At 39.0% G+C, this 16,403-nt stretch overlaps 1 protein-coding gene across 1 annotated transcript in view; it reads left to right on the forward strand.

Moving 5' to 3' along the window:
- Positions 1 to 16,403, forward strand: part of SPTBN5 (spectrin beta, non-erythrocytic 5) — an 89,897-nt gene that overhangs the window by 34,823 nt on the left and 38,671 nt on the right. Inside the window, exons 32-34 of the mRNA XM_053946138.1 lie at positions 3,303 to 3,506; positions 4,761 to 4,910; positions 15,607 to 15,711. Coding sequence (XP_053802113.1) covers positions 3,303 to 3,506; positions 4,761 to 4,910; positions 15,607 to 15,711 — 459 coding nt within the window. The remainder of the gene's footprint in view (positions 1 to 3,302; positions 3,507 to 4,760; positions 4,911 to 15,606; positions 15,712 to 16,403) is intronic.

Genomic DNA, 16,403 nt, shown 5'->3' on the forward strand with positions numbered 1-16,403 from the left:
TTATTGCTGCAAGCACTGCAGGTGCTAAACCAGCAAGAGTGTCCCTTTATATCATGAAGGGAGTTGCTAATGTAGAGTTCAAGAATGCATTTGCATCCTTTTATTCTTGAACTGTTCCAAGTGTAACTAACTATTTTGTCAATTCAAGATACTTCTGGTAGTTCACATTCTGCTTCCATTTTTAATGGGAAGCAAGGAGTGTCCAGAGTATGTTCACATGGAAAAGCTTGCTACAAGTTTGTCTTAGGGTTGTGATCTGGGATGAAAACCACAAGAGAGTGTACACGGTTCTTTTTTTTTTAGCATGAGAGGCATTGCACATTCAATTAATCAATTTTAAATCTTATAAGTGTTTAAATCAGCATTATCTGTCATATTTATAAAAATAAATATTATATAGTTAGAGATAAAGGATGTTTATGGCAGTTTGGGGTTTTTGAGGGTTTTCTTGATTTTTTTTTTAACTGTTACTTACCATTATGATGTGCAGAACTGTTGATGGGGAAATTTAGTGTGATTCTACTGATGTAGGGGAAAAGTTCATTTGCCCACTATCTCTCTAGCAGTATCTAGGACTGATAGAAAGAACAAGGCAAACTTTTAGAATGTATTCTTCTATCATATATTGCATTCTTGAAGTCTTCAGCCTGGAGGCATTTTCATCAGGAGGTGGATCTTGGTGGATTTGATCATTAAAATGTAGTCACTCAGAGTTCACTTCTGTATTGATTTACTTCATAGCTTACATCATAAATTCAGTTTTTGACTTCAGATTAAAAATGCTAAGTTGTCCCCATCCTGTGGGAGTGTTAGTTTAATTTTTATTGCTAGAATGATGCAAAACACCTTTGGTTTGAATTTTGTCTGAAATGTGTGATGCATCCTGTGGTCTGAATGGCAAAACTATAGCTCATGTCTTGCTCTGCCAGTGTGTCCTTTGATCTTCATTACTCTTGACATCGTAAAACAAAATGACAAAGCCATGTGACCATATTCTCAGTAATGTGTCTAAACAGAACTATGCCTCAGGCAACTCCCTGTCTCTTTGATGTCAGGCTGATGGCAAAAAGTATTTCCAATCCTCTCAATTTTCACCTCCTTTCCTGACAATAATTCCTGAAGAAGTGAAGAGCTGGTTCTTCAATTTGATAAGCCTGTCTTCCTGCCCAGATGGGACAAGGCAGGATCATGCAGCCGTGGCTAACAACTGTAAGATTTTCAGAAACTCTACAGTAAGTTAGAGCAGCAAAGCTGCTCCAATCCATACTGTTGGATGCAAAGAGGCAACTTTGCTACCTTTCCTCTTTCAGCTGTGCCAAGAGGTGCACAAATTTAATGTTAGTCACAGCTGCTCAGAGTGCTTTTTTCATTATATTGTTCATATGTAGTCTACAGCGCTTTTTCATTTAAAAATTATGCACAGTTTAAGTGAAACAAACAAACAAAAAATCAATTTCCATAAAATGAGAATTCTGCACAATCATCTAGTGTATCTCCTTACACCCCATCGAGTACAATTTTAATGTGATCAAATAGCAGAGCTGAGCCTAACTGACAACACACTGCACTGCAGAGGGCTTCAATTCTTCCATGGAACTTTGTCAAGGAACATGAGGGTTGACACAAACTCAAAATATTTCTGAATGAGCTGAGGCTTTTATTCTGAAGTTTGTGCTAGGATCTGCACAGAGTCAGGCTTTGCTTAGGAGTTTCCTGCAGACTGATGCCTACTCTCTCCTTAAATATTGCTGGCAGTGGTAGTCCAGTAACCTCTTACTGGCTCTTGACTTGTTCCATTGCATTATATATCCTGAGGCTTATGGATTTTTTCCTAATACTTAGCTCAAAATCTCAGGGAGTTTTAGACATTTGCATTGCCAAGTGTAATGTCAGTGTCTACAGTGACATCCAGATGTGTGAATGAATTCATTTTACAATTGGAAATTATGCCAACACGTGTGCACTACCATGGGCCCCTTTAAAAGGACCACAGTCTTTTTAAAGAGTCGTTTAGTAGCTGTGTTCACTGGCTTTAAAAAAGCAGTATCTTGGCTTTAAAGCCTAAAGTCAGGACCCCAGATTGGCCAGTTTCAATTTTGTGGTGCTTTTCTGAATTTTTTTTCCTGGCTGCCTTTACAAGATTTTCATTATATGAACAAAAATCTATGGGTAAAATGGAGCAGCCAAGAATCTATTTCCATTACATAGTTTCCTTCAGTGAAAAAGCCAGCAACCATTCAAAAGAGAAACTAAAAAAATTAGTTTTCTGCAATAAAAGAGAATTTTTCTTCAGCATTTACTATAAATAATAGTATTTTAAAATACATTTTATAAACCTGAAAGACCATTTACTATCTAAAAATTGAATCAACTAATCCAGACATAGTTAAACTAAAAGAAATTTTAATCATCATATATAATCACGTGTATATCCCTCACAGTCCTAGTTTTTACCAACTGACACAAGAGCAAAACTCCTACTGCAGATTCAAATAAGATGCCTAAACTAAGAGACTGTTGAAGATATAGAATCAAATGAAGAAGAATCAAATGAAGAAAAAGACTTACAGAGAGCCTCAAATTACTTTTACTTGCACAGTTTTCCTCAATCACAGTAAAAAAATAAACCTCAGGGATTTGTTTTAGCATTTTCATGCTCATAATTGTTTCAAACATTTAAAGTTCTTGCCAATGTATTTATTGGTTCATCAGATTTTGAAAGTAAACTAGCATGACATAGTTGTTCCTCCCAATCTCAGTCCTATAGTTCCATAAACCAAGAGCTGAATCTGTATACATGATATGCTTATGCAATTTTTCCTGACCTGTTATTTACCCTTTTCCCACTTCTATTAGAGTGCATTTGTTTTTCACCTGAACATTCTCACTCTTGCTTTAGAATATGTGCATAACCTAATTTTCAAATAGACTTGTATTAGCCAAAGCTTTCACAGAAATGTAGGATGATATTGGTTTATCCTTTATGAGGGAATAACATCAGAAAATACTTTAATAAAAATGGATTAAAGGGCAATAAATGATATCATGCTGTCACTGATGTGATATGACAGTTTTATTATGATACTAAAAACCGTGTAACAAGTATATAGGAATTCCTGCAGTTGTGTTATCCATCCTTATAAAATTCATAGAAATACTGCAAGCACTGATGAAATATTTTATTTATCTGTGATCTTATTACCTATTATTCACTTCAAGTTGAAGAGTCAGCCTAAGATTTTCCTGCCTGCTAACCTAAGCTTGAGCCCTAACCTGAATTTTCATATTTTCTTGGGCTCCAGGTGTGGGACTATTTCTTATGGACAGCAGAAATAATCAGGGAAATGAGAGCCAAGGAATCTATTCGGGACATATCTACCAGCAGCCTGAGACTCACCCAGCATCAACAGCTACTGGCAGAGATTGAAGCACGAGAAGAGAAGTACAGTCATGTTGTACAGCTAGGACAGTCCCTCTTACAAGATGAGGAAATGCCATCAAAAGAGGTAATTGAAACTCCTCTGAGCTCAGTCATACATATTCAGCACTGGACCCCAATGTAACTATGATTCTGCATTGTATCACACTGTGAGATACGAGTGTGCACTCACTTGTCCCTGTGCGTGACCCACCTACATCTGCCTCAGTATGTTACCTGTCTTGGGCACAAAAACATCTGTTCCATGTCTAACTCCAGCAGCAGATGTGTGGAGGCATCTCCTGAAGGCCCCCTGCAGCAAAGCTGGACTTTTTCAAGAAGTTCACTGTGTTCTGAGCCACAGAGTCAATTCTACCAACTTCCCAAACTGGATTTTCACACAAATGCTACACTTTGTATTACAGTGGTATACCCACACTAGGACAGCCTGGACAAAATCCTGTCAACCGAAGAATGAAAACACTCAAACATATGAGAGAGTTTAAAGATTGATTGAAACATTTCCTGTAGGAAAAAATTACACTAGTAAATATACACTAGTAAAATATACTCTCTGGAAATGAAAGATTTAAATCAAAATGACAGTTTACTCAAGACAAATAGCTTCTAAGATTCTCACAGCATTTATTTCTTTTCCAGTACCTACCAGCTCATTTCTCCCCTGATAATTCATTAACATGTCTCTTGAATACCTTCAGAAAAATGCAGAGTTTGTGCAAATTACTCTCCCATCTCACCAAGCTATTTCCTGAAAATTTGCTGAATATTGCACTGTGTGACTATGGCAGCTAGCAATGTTGCTGACTTTAAAGTCCTTTGCCTGTAGAAAAAGGCAGGAAAAAAATCATTCATAGAAAGCCTGTGGATATACAATGCTTGAAAGCTGAAGTTGTATGAAGTCTAACCTCGTGACATGAATTCACTGACTAGAAGAATATGCTATGTTGATAATATATATTTTAGTATCTGTCACAGAAAAGTTTGAAGTGCTATAATAGCACTCTTAATGCTTAAAGATAATGAAGAATTAGGATCTGATTCTAGAAGTCATGCTTGAGAAACAATTACCTTAGTTTGCTTTTGGTTTGGACTGCTATATGTGCTGTAAGAGGCACTCCTCCATTGCAGAAATGAGGCACCTCTGATTATCTCTCTGCCCAAACAGTAGTGCTAGAACTTGTTCTACTTTTTTTTTTCTGATTAATTATTTTGTTAAAATTTAAAGGGATTATCCACTCCACTTAATCCTCTCTTCTGTCAATTTACCCGGATTATGGGATATAAAGACCAACAGAAGTTTTTAATTTGAATTTTTTTTCAGATTCAGCAGAAGCTACATGCTTTGTCGGAAGAGAAGAAAAATGTATACAATGCATGGAGACAGAAGAAGGAGTGGCTGGAGAAAATACACCAAGAACAAATGTTCTACAAGGATTGGGATCACCTTGATATGCTCCTGAACTCACAGGAGGTGAGCAAATTATAAACTTGAAATAAGGAGTTAAAACTCTTCAAGCATGTAAACTCTTTCAAACTAAAAAGGCCACTAGTGTTCACCTACAGCTTGAAATCCTTGTGCCTGTGTACAGACAAGATAGTCTCTTTTATTGGTATTTTTTGTGTTGTAGTATCACTTGGAGGCTGTAGCAATGAGCAAGAAGCTCTCCTTTCTTAGGGGCTTAGGTGTGGAACAGAAACAAGTGGATGATCCTTACCTGAAAGATAATTCACTGCAAATATACCTAAGAGGGAACATAATAGCATCACAACAGAAGAGGGAGACAAGAGTCTGATATTAGTCCACTTTACAAACAGATTTCAGCTTGCCAGCTGCTTAACCACTGGCAAATTTGGTAGGATTCGAAGAGAAAGGAAATTATAAAGAGGGCTTTAAGGGATTTTACTTTGCAGGTGTTGCCAGAATTCTCACCTCAGGCTGAGAGTTATGCTGGGAAAATGCAACTAGTGGAAAATGGATGTCAACAGTGTGAGTTAATACAGGAAAGTGAATTGACTTCTCAGTTCTGCAAGGGTATTGATAGGAGTGTGTAGAACAACAATGAAAGAATTTTTAAGGAGTATTAAGTTCTGTTTGATGTAGTTGAGGAAAATGAGGTAGTGAAAAAAGCCCTGTCATGAAAAAAAGAGGGCAGATATAATTATTGCAAAGAGACAGAAGGATGTTCTTATTATCAGCATTTTGCAGCTCTTGAAATAGATTTTTTTTCACCATTATTGAATTATATTTTGTCTTTCTTGCACTTTCTTTGATTCATGTAACTATTTCAAAAGGTTCCATTTCAAGGTCTGGCATTTGCTATTACAAAACTGAGTGCAGTCACTCTGAAAATTCATGAATTGATAGATTGCTGCAATTGTGCTGAGACTTGTCATACAAACCACATCAATGAGCTGCAGGTTGCCAAACTGAAGGATTGGTGCATTTCTGGAGGAGGTTGCACCTCTGGGTCATTTTTCATTAAGGAAAAATAACTTATTTCTCCAAGACCGCTGAGAGCAAAATATAATGGCTCTCATTTTGCACTGAGCTCTGTTTTCCACCAGTGCTTTGCCACTGGCACTGAATCCTTTTGGAAACTGACTCTGAGCTGTGCCATGCAGTGATACTTAACCCTTTGTAGCATGTGGGCCTGGAGCTTTCTGCTACTCCTTCCTTGAAGGAAATGCATGTCTGTATAATTCTTTATAATTAGTTATTTTGGTAAATGTGACCTGCATTCTGGATTTTGTGACATGAAGCAGAGAGTTTCACCTAGGTGTAAAATATTACACAGTTCTGCCCACTATTTGTTGCTTATATAGCAAATGACATGATTTGCATTATATCTATCTCAATTCCCTACCAAGCAGTAGTACATCATTGTTAAGCCCCTGCATAGGAGCTTATCAGGGAAAATGTAAACACTACAAAAGTTTGGCCACTGTATTTTCATTAAATGGATGTCAGCCAACACACAGAAGCACTATCACTACAGCATCTGCTTTACTCTGTGTAATGCAGGGGTAAATGTGTAGGAAGCTACTGTAGGTAGGTGACTTTTTTGTCCCTCAGTTGCAAGTCCTGGTTGCAAAAGTCTGTATTACTTATACGTGAAAGGGTAATGCACCTGGCATTTCTGGTAAGGCCCCAGCACTTTCTCTACAGGTAAGTGGCACTTCATATTACTTCTTTGTTCAGATGAATTTGCCATTGCCATAGGCTGTGATGTAGACTGCCACAAAAGGGCTGGGTGTTCATCAGAAGCTAAGTACATTCTCCTGGTGGGATCAGAAACCAGAAGTTTCTTCAGCCAAAGCAAAGCCTGAGAATGAAGATTGTCACCTTGAGGACCATGAAGAGCAGTTATCAGAATCTTTTTCCCATAGTATCCTCTCTATGAACTTCCAAGGAGTCTGGCACTCAGTTTTCCTCACTGACACTAAGCATCCAGAAGGTGGAACAGTAAAATGTGGATACCTGGTTGTCCCTTCCAATGGCTCTTCACACAGACCACACTTTACAGTCAAACTTTCTTTTGCAAGCTGCTGCCATCTGCCATGTAGATCAGAATAAACAATTTGACAGTGGAATGATGTTCCTTAGTCACTACTTGTATTTCAGTTTTCTGCAGTTGAAGAACTCTTGAAAGAGAAATCTATTCCTTTTGGATTGAACTCTGTTACTACTATATAGAGTTAAAATGTGGCTGCAGAGTGGTACAGACAAGTAGGATGATAGGAAAGCAGTTTTTTTCAAATATGTTTAAAAAAAAAAACTCAGCCAGAACATCAGCTGAAGACTTTCAAACCATTTTCCCAATGGAAATTTCATCATTTGCTGCTTTCAGAAAGGACAAAAGGAAACATACATTCAAAAAGGATTCCTATCAGGCAAAGAAATAGAAGCAATCTTTCCACCCTTTGTGTTTCTTCTGACTTTTGTGTTTGAGTCAAGGCTCAGTTGCGTGCATTTCACTTCTTATGTCTGCAAAATGTCTGTGTAAGGAAGCACGCCATACTTTTTCAATCCTATTTTGGCTGTACTTCATATACCACAGACCAGAAGCAAGAAACAGGGGAAGCAAGAAAGTAACAGAGGAATATTTTAAACTAAGAAATACTACTAAGAATTGCTCTTTCATTTGCTGTCTGTGCCACTGTGACAGGTTTGACTTTAAGCCAGCATCTTATATTACATCCAAGTTACTTAAGCCTTCAAAGGATTTCTGCAGAATATCATCTACCATTGTTCTGTGCTAAGGAAAATAGAGCACATGTGAAGAAAATTAAGCAAAATCTTTTTTTTTTTTTTTTTTTTTTTTTTTTTTTTTTGTTAATTCAGTTGTGCCATCAAATGGAACTTCTGTAGGAATCTCTTGTAAGAGCTTCAAACTGAGATCTAGTCATGCAGAGTGCAGACAATTAACAGCTGAAAAAGGGAAAGAAGGAAAAAAGTTATTTTTGCTTTGAGCAGAAGCTGCGTCCAATACTCTGTGCTCTGTTCTGATCTTTTCACAGCAGCAGACTCGCTGCTCAGGTTAGCTGCTTTTCTTTTTTTCACAGATGAAATAACAGCAAGTTTGCAGGCTGTCTCTGGCAGGCACTTCTGGCTCCCTCCTACTCTGTCTGCAGTCTCACTGTCAGAACACTCAGGGAGCAGAGCCGTATGCTCCGTAATTTATCTTTCAGCCCATCCCACACTCATATCGCTTTGCAGACGTGACAAGTGGCGGTAGCAGTTTTAGAAGAGCTGAGATTTTTTATTTTGAATGTGGATTTTTTTTGTGCGCATTTTTCTTCCTGGAGAATGTTTATTCATCTCTCATTCCTTTGCTTCAGAGGAAGAATGGAAATTTCCAGTGCCAAAGGAAAAAGGATTAGGACTTGATTTTAAGCACAGGGGGAAAGGCAAGCTCTGTGGCTTTGAATTTTGCATCATTTAGGACTAAGCTTCAGAATGTCATACAGGGACCACCGCTGCAAACCTTCATCTGCAACCTACATCTCCACTGTGGAAGTGCTGCTCTCTTCCTGTAGAACAACCCCACCTCCTGCTTTTGAATCTGCTGTGCAGGACAGGCCTTTTCAAAAGATGCCAGTGCTAGCTTGGCATCCTCCCACTGGTCAACAAGTTGCCAAGCTTGCTCCAGGAAATGCCACCTCACCACCCAGCAGTGTGTCTTACTGTTCAAGGCTAGATGTCATCCTGGCACACACAGACCAGAGGAAAGGTTTTGGGAGTGCTAGTCCCCAAAGTGTCAACCCTTCTGATGGGACATCCACGTGTTCCAGTGCTTGCAAGGATCCTTGGGACCACGGATATGAGAGGTCTGGCATTCAGTCAACATCTGCATCTTACAAGGAATATTCAAAAACAGAAAAAAGTGTTCATCGTATTTCCCCTGGAAAAAGTGATCGCTTGAAGCTTGCTCTATCTTTGCCCTCAGATGTTCTTTCCTGCAAAGCTCCATCAAGCTGGACATCACGCCTAAATGTTGATCTCTCTGCTATTCCAGCTGCTTCTATGCTCCACAGAAAAAATCTGCATGCATCTCTGGAAACTTGTGATTCACTGCCACACCAACAAGGCTGTAGCCAATGCAATGTCCAAATGTCAGACCTCCACACTTCAATGAAGCTTCACATTTCAACGTGCAGCTTGATGATAAAGCCTTTTCAAGCAGGTTCCCATGGAAGCAGTCACACTCATTCAAGTCTTCTCATGCCACAATTAGAGAAGGTGCCTGAAACTCCCTCTGGTCTTCCAACACGATCCCAGAAACCAAAACAAGGTTTCCCTTCAGGTGGGTCGCCAGCCCTTCAAATCACAAGATTTCATGTGACTTCCTCCAAGTATCCTGGCCTTCCCCAGCAGACTTTATCCAGAGACATATGGCTGTCCCCAGCTGTGCTGACTGGAAAAGAAAATTCAGCTAGTGGGAATGAGATCATGAGCGAGGATTTAAGTCCAGAGCTGATTGTCTTTCAGAATTACCCCTCATCTAGGCCAGAGTTTAGGAAGACTCCATGTGATGGTCTAACACCTGCTCACCACAAGGTTTCCAAAATCACCTTGATACTTGCCACTCCTTGGACTGCTATGCCTATCCAGGTGGTAAGAGAATTTAGAAGAAGCCCAAATCCAACAATCTTTATCAAGACGCATGATTCAGATAGAGCTGGTCCACACTTTCACCCTGTGGAGATTGGGCCTGGCCTCTCTCTATCAATAAACCCTGTTTGCTGCTCAGGATTGCTTTCTAGCCACTGGACAAGATCTGGTTTGAGGCCTTCCCAAGAAACATGCACTGTAAAATGTGTATGCCCTGACAACCTTGTGACAAACATACCAGCTCACACCACAGCTTCAACTCACAGAGGCACGGCACGTCCAGGGTGTCCATCTATCGCCGTCAACATTGCATCCTTTGGAACTGGGAGGAGAGTGGTGAAGATTTGCATTCCATTTTAGGAACATTTGCAAACAGAAGATCTAAGTTGTGTTTAACCAAGCCATATGAATTTCTTTTGGTATGCATCCATGCCATGTGCCAGCTCTCTAGAGATGACTTGCAAGACAATGACAAAGCTACTTGTGTTCTGCTGTCACCAAGGCTGCAGCTACAGCTTGATCCACGTGGAGTGAAGAGAAGGACTCTGCTCTAATCGAGCTCTTAACAAGATTTTCATTTTAACCATTAGAGTGCTGTTGTTAACAGTATGCAACTGCTTACAGACTTTGCATGATTGGGCTGTAGTGATCAGCACTTTGAAGGTTCAAGTCTTTAGAGCCAAGAGCTGGTTTTCTTCTCTGCTAGGTTGGACTTGATCATCTCAAAGGTCTTTTCCAACCTAATCAGTTCTGTGATTCTGTAGTCAGTCTGGGACCTGGAAAAATCCTCAGTGTAGTTTTTTTCTTAGTTCTTTTCTGTTTCACTGTTTTAATTTCCTTACTTGTCAAATTATGCTATATTTCTAAATGGTTAATTCCTTGGCTTGTAACTTTAAAAGTAAGGCTTGTTTTCAAAAGCCAAAGTATTTAAGTATGTAGGAAGAAATCACTTTTTTTCCCCTCTTAGAAAAGGAGAGGTACCAACCTTTCCTGAGGGAAAAGAAACAAAGGGAATTTAATGTCCATAGCATGTCAAATTTGGATATCCCAGCAAAGTTTCTAGAAGTAAAACTATAGGGAGTTTCAGAGGCATTTCAGACTGCTTTCAGACAAATGTTTCATAACTAAATATTTAAAAGATGATGTTGTATGGGTGTAAGATTCTGGTCTAACACCTCATACTTACTTAGGGTAGGGATCAATACTGCAAATTTTGAAGAAGGAGGAAATAGGTGTGAGGAAGCAACTATAGCAGTTATCAGAAAAACAGCAGTTTTATCTCTGTGGTTTTCCCACATATATTTCCAATATAAGATAACTATATTCTTATGCCCAGGAGACAGCATACAGTGTGTGGGGAGGGAAAGAAATTTTAAATACATTCAAAACTAGAATTTTGCATATAGATGGTGAGAACAGATGCCAATGATATCACTATAATAAAAAAAATGCATGCTTTCTTTTTAGAATCGATTTTAGTGTCTTTTATTCCTCTTGTGGTTATAGTATGATATCTTCTTATAACTTTTACTGAAATGAAGCATGGTAAAACATTTTTGTGAACCTTATATAGTCATGGTATCAAGAACATTTACTTTGTTAAAGCAAATTTCAGATTATTTCCTTTATTATTTTTAGTATTTACTTTTATCAGAATCAAGTCAAACCAAACCTTATTCTTCTCTGTCTCGGCAGATAGTTTGGACTTGCTTACATGCTCTAAATGAAGGTTTTCAAAACTGATACTAATTTGGACTTTCAGTACATGGTTAGAACAGAAAGATTTTCTGTGGCATTCCAGCAATTACAGTAGCAAGCTCATGGCAGGCAGTGAGGGGCAAAATCTGTGGAGCTTGTTATACTTGGAAGAGCAAAAGCAGAAGAAGGAAGTGGATTTGCACAAATACCTAAAGTATATTTTATTCTAGAGAAATAAAACCTGCAGTTTTTGGAGTACAAATTTCTTTCGGGGCTGTGTCATTTTCCAATGCCTATAAAAGTGAAGTTGTGGCATCCAGCGAACCTAGTTATGATAATGACAGAAATGTTTCATTCGGTATTTCTCCAAAAGCTAGAGCTGGCAGATGCTGTCACATAATTGTGTAAATAGTATTGATTTATTTTAAATTATTTTTTTCTTAATTGAACTTTGTTTTTAATTCTGCATTCACTTGTATGAAAAAGGTCTTTCTGGCAGCAGCTATGCAACGAACTCAGAAATAAGGAAAAATTTCAGTTCAGTAGGGTTAAAACCTGTTTCTATGCTTTACAATGTTAGTAACTTGAAAATTTATTCCAGAAAATCTCATAAATCTCAAAAACCATTTTGTGGTTTTAAGCATCTTTGGAAGTATTTTGCTGTACTCTGTGGGAGACCTCGGTAGGTTACCTGAGGAGAGCTATGCAGTGTCTTGTATTTGAAATTAATGTGTCTCATTTAGAGCAGGAGTTAGGAGACCTGTCTAAAAGTGTGCCAAAACGTGATTTAATTGGTGACAGGCCAGCACTGTGGCAAGGGAGTCAATTTTTATTCTGCTTTCAGACTGGTATAACAATTGTTTAAAACGTTGTGGTTCTGATTATAGCAATGGCTGTTGTAAGATTTCTGTGTAGAAGACAAATGGCAATTTTTTGCCTCAGCAGCTCTCCAGGCAGCAGCACTGTTGGTGCTACGGGGGCTGCTCTCCTCTGAGCACATTGCCATCGCCTCCCCTGCAATGTATGCAGCCACTTCCCTTTTGCAGCAATTTTCTTTCTGAGCACCAGTTTTCCTACTCAATGTCAAAACCTTGGTTGCCAAGTGCATTTGCACAGACTTCTACTGGAGGACTTAGTCCAAAGTTTTCAGTAGTCAGGACGACTTTTTCCCAGTGCTGTAACATCCAAAGGAATTGAGCTTTGAATGCTCAGTGTCATTTGTGCTCAGTGGATTTCAGTGGGAGCAAGGCACTGAGCTCTCCAGTGGCAGCTGCTTATGAGTCACCACCCCACACCCCTGCTCTCAGATGTCTTCTGTTCTCTTTCTCTAAGGACAATAACCATCTTTACCAGTAGCTGTCCCTTGCCTTTTTCTTCCATTGGAGGTATACGAGCAGGAAAACTAATAGCTGACCCTTTCTTCAGGTATCAGTTTCACTGCTAACAGTTACTAAATAAAATCCTGGAGGTCAATCTTGTTTGATCAGAAATGGTAGATAAACCACAAAATGTATCAAGAAGCTACAGTATTTTTAAAGCAAGGTTTAAAACACCCAAATAGAGCTCTAGCATATTGCTCTATGTCAGTGCACCCCAAACAGCAGTGGAGAGATTCAGCTGATAACTTTTTATTTCTGTGTTAGCAGCAGTGGTGTAAATACAAATGGAATTTATAAGTGTTTTAATAAAGCATTTCAGTAGACAGACCTGGAGCCCACACATTTTTCTTCAAAAGACCAAACTAAATCAAATAACACTCTAAAAAAGAGATCTCTCATCCTTTCATACGTTTGATGAGTAGGATAGATCAAAGGATTCCAATTTGAATGACAGAGTATCTGCCTTCTGGTGGCGCTTGTGTGAAACACAGGGCATAGCAGAGGCATGAATGTATTTCTTTAGACATTCTGGTAGTTTATGAGCCAGGCTTACTATAAACTTAGGTCTGTTGTACAGTGGCCTTTCTCTCTTCTTCACTGCAATTGCTGTGATGGGAATGGATTAGCATAGAGCAGTTTGAAAATCTGCCCTGGGTATGATATTCACCTGTGCATTTTTCTATATATGCAAAATATTCAGAGCCCAAAAATGGGCCAGAACGTCAGGCCAAGTCTGGCTGTCAGTCCTCTTATCCACAGCCACCATGGAGGGCTGAGTGGTGGCAGCAGTAAAAAAAGTCCATCGAGCAGCTGAAGGTCAAGTGTCAAAGCAAGGTAGTGGCTGAGATTTGGGGTCTGTCCAAGGGGATTGGGGCAGGATCAGTGCACCTCAATGTAGCTCAGGAGGGACTGATGTCCAGGGCTGAGCCTCAGAGAAATTCCCAGATGGGAACAGGGGTCCATCCTGGGCCTTTTAGTGCAGTCAAACCCTGGCAAGTAGGATTACCCTGCACATGTGCTCAAACTTGGGAAGCCTCTCCTGCAGAAGATGCTCTGTGGGGTTAAGCAGTTGTCAAGAGAAAGAACATCATGGCTGGTTTTCTAAAGTAGCTTTTAAAGAACATCTTTTCCCTCTTATAAAAATCCACCCTGTTAGACAGCTACAGGACTGTGATGTTTTGCAAAGGAAGAGTGATCTCTCTAGATGTTTTTTTTTTCTGTGCACATCTATGGCTTAAAGGCACAGATTTACCCATGTCCTTTACTAGGCTTTTTCCAAAACATTTAGCATTTTGTGTTGTTTCACTGATTCTGTTTCTTTCCTGCCCCTTTATTCTTTTACACTATATCATTGTTCTCAAATTCTTCTTCCATCTCTGTTAATTACACTTTACCCTGGCAAAGTTACTGATTAGAATTTCTCATCCTTGTCCAAATATTTGTGATTCTATGAGCTCACAAAACAGATTACACATTACACACTGCTGATAAATGCCATCACTCACGGCAGGCTGATTTCCCTAAGTCTGTCCAGCCACAGTCACTTCAGTGTGAACCTTATCCATGAGTAGTCTTTGCTCATGTCCCATCAGAGCCTGTAACTGGGGATTTTATCCTGCTGTTGTCACATTGCTGAACAAGAAAAAAGCCTGTGGGCAATTACATCCAATTAAAATTAATAAATTCCTGTCAACCTGCAGAAAAGCATCTTTTTTTCTTGATAATTGATAACTATATTCTTTATTCTTTTGCATTTGGCAAAACTGAATATAACAGAATGTATGGGACAAGTAATTTGGCATCGTTTTTCTTAACACCAGAACAGAGTAAGTGAACACTGCAGTGCCTTTGAAACGTGTGTGAATCAGTTGGAAAATGTGCACACTTGCACAGTGTTAAAAGGTGCAGAGATCAGATTCTTTAAATCCACATTTGTTATTTCTTATTTGTTATTTTGGATGCAATCTTTCTGCATCAGAGACTGGCAGAACAGACAGTAAATAAAATTAATGCAGATAGGTTGAAATGATGGCCAGAAAAAATGACAGATGTAATGCACTTGGTACAGGTGCAAGCTATGACATTTTTTCAGGAACGATCAGCTGCATAAATACAGGATGGGGACAAGCTGGTCTGACAGCACTTCTTCTGAAAAGTTTCTGGAAGCTCACAGTAGATTGCAAGGTGGACTTGAGTTCATGGTGCTGTATAAAAGACAAGCACTATATACAGGCACATCCTGAAGATTGCAGCTCAAAAGTCAGTCTATTGTCTTCACTCTGGCGGCCTTATTTCTTATTGCCACTTGTTACATCAAGTCTCAAAATAAGTGGAAATGGCAAAAACGCGGAGGAGAGCAATAAGAATAATCAGAATAAAAAAGACACAGCTGTTTAATAATCAAAACTGTAGTTTTAACCTAGAGAAGGCAGAAACCTCAGTATGCAAAAGGTCTACAAACATGCACAAGCCTGAAGCAAATGTAAAAGGAATCATCTCCTGAGTGTGATCAAGAGGGCAGTATGTGACAAGGTGTAGCAATAACCATGCATTTTCAGGTTAGATGTTTGGAAAATCCTGCTAATGGTTGAGGTAATAAAGCACTGGTGACAGGCTGCAAAGTCTCTGTTTTGGGAACTCTTCTAAGAAGGAATCATATGGACATCTGTCAGACATGACAGTGATCTTGCTTGAGATTGCAAGGATGGCTTAGACTTCTGGAATTCACTGCTTTGTGACTTAGTGATTGTGATAAGGACTGACAGGTCACTTTCCTTAGCTAGACCTGTTAATGCTTCTCTTTCTTGCTCAATACCATGGGCTTCTATTAATTAATTTCTAGCTTCTGTTGCCTCCTGTTCCTTTTGTTCCCTCTCAAGTGTATTCTCAGCAGCAGAGTTAATACCTCTTCTCCTATTTAGGAATCAAGATTATGGGATAATTAATTCACTGAGAAAAATAATAAACTTTTTTTATAGGTTTATTTGAAAAGCAGTGACCTCGGAAGGTCTGTAGATGAAGTAGAACAACTGATAAGGAAACATGAGGCTTTTGAGAAACTTCTGGCATCACAGGATGAGAAGGTAAAAAAATAAACAACAAATATTCTACCAGCTAGAATTCTATGAACTAAAATTATATATATGCTTTATTATTATTATTATTATTATTATTATGGTAACACTTTGAATTGGTGACAGGCATGAAATACCTGATAGGCCTGATATGCTTGAGCAAAAGATAAAATGGGGAAGCTTGGGGAAATAGGAGGCAGAGCATTGGAGAACAACTGTCACAACACTCCATGCCCAAGTCCTTGCAACACATAAGAAAATCACTTTGGGTTTCAGAACAGGGGGACTTACAAGAAGAAATATTTAAAGTAGGCAGCCATATTGTATTATGGATATCAGAAGTTTCTGCTCTTTTCATTTAAAAAAATAGTGACTTTTAAAGCAAGTAAAATAGAGTAGGTATTTTACAAAATGCAGTAGGTATTTTGACATTAAAAGTTGTCAAATTACTTAAATATCCATTTGGTACACAACAACTGTACCAAACAAGCAACCTCTCTGCACCTTTGCAATAGATCCTGAATTGCTCACCTGTGTGTAAAGGAATCTGCCTGGCTGGTGGCCACTGCTGAAACTCACCCAGGCTAGGGCTAAGCTTAAACCTGCAGCTGTGCCTGGGTTCCCCAGAATGAGCTCCAAGGACTCTTGCCAGCTCCCTGTCACACTGATTGCTCATTTTGAGAGATACATTACAACACCTG

The sequence above is a fragment of the Vidua chalybeata genome, chromosome 6, assembly GCF_026979565.1.
Source record: "Vidua chalybeata isolate OUT-0048 chromosome 6, bVidCha1 merged haplotype, whole genome shotgun sequence".
NCBI classification, from domain to species: Eukaryota; Metazoa; Chordata; class Aves; order Passeriformes; family Viduidae; genus Vidua; species Vidua chalybeata.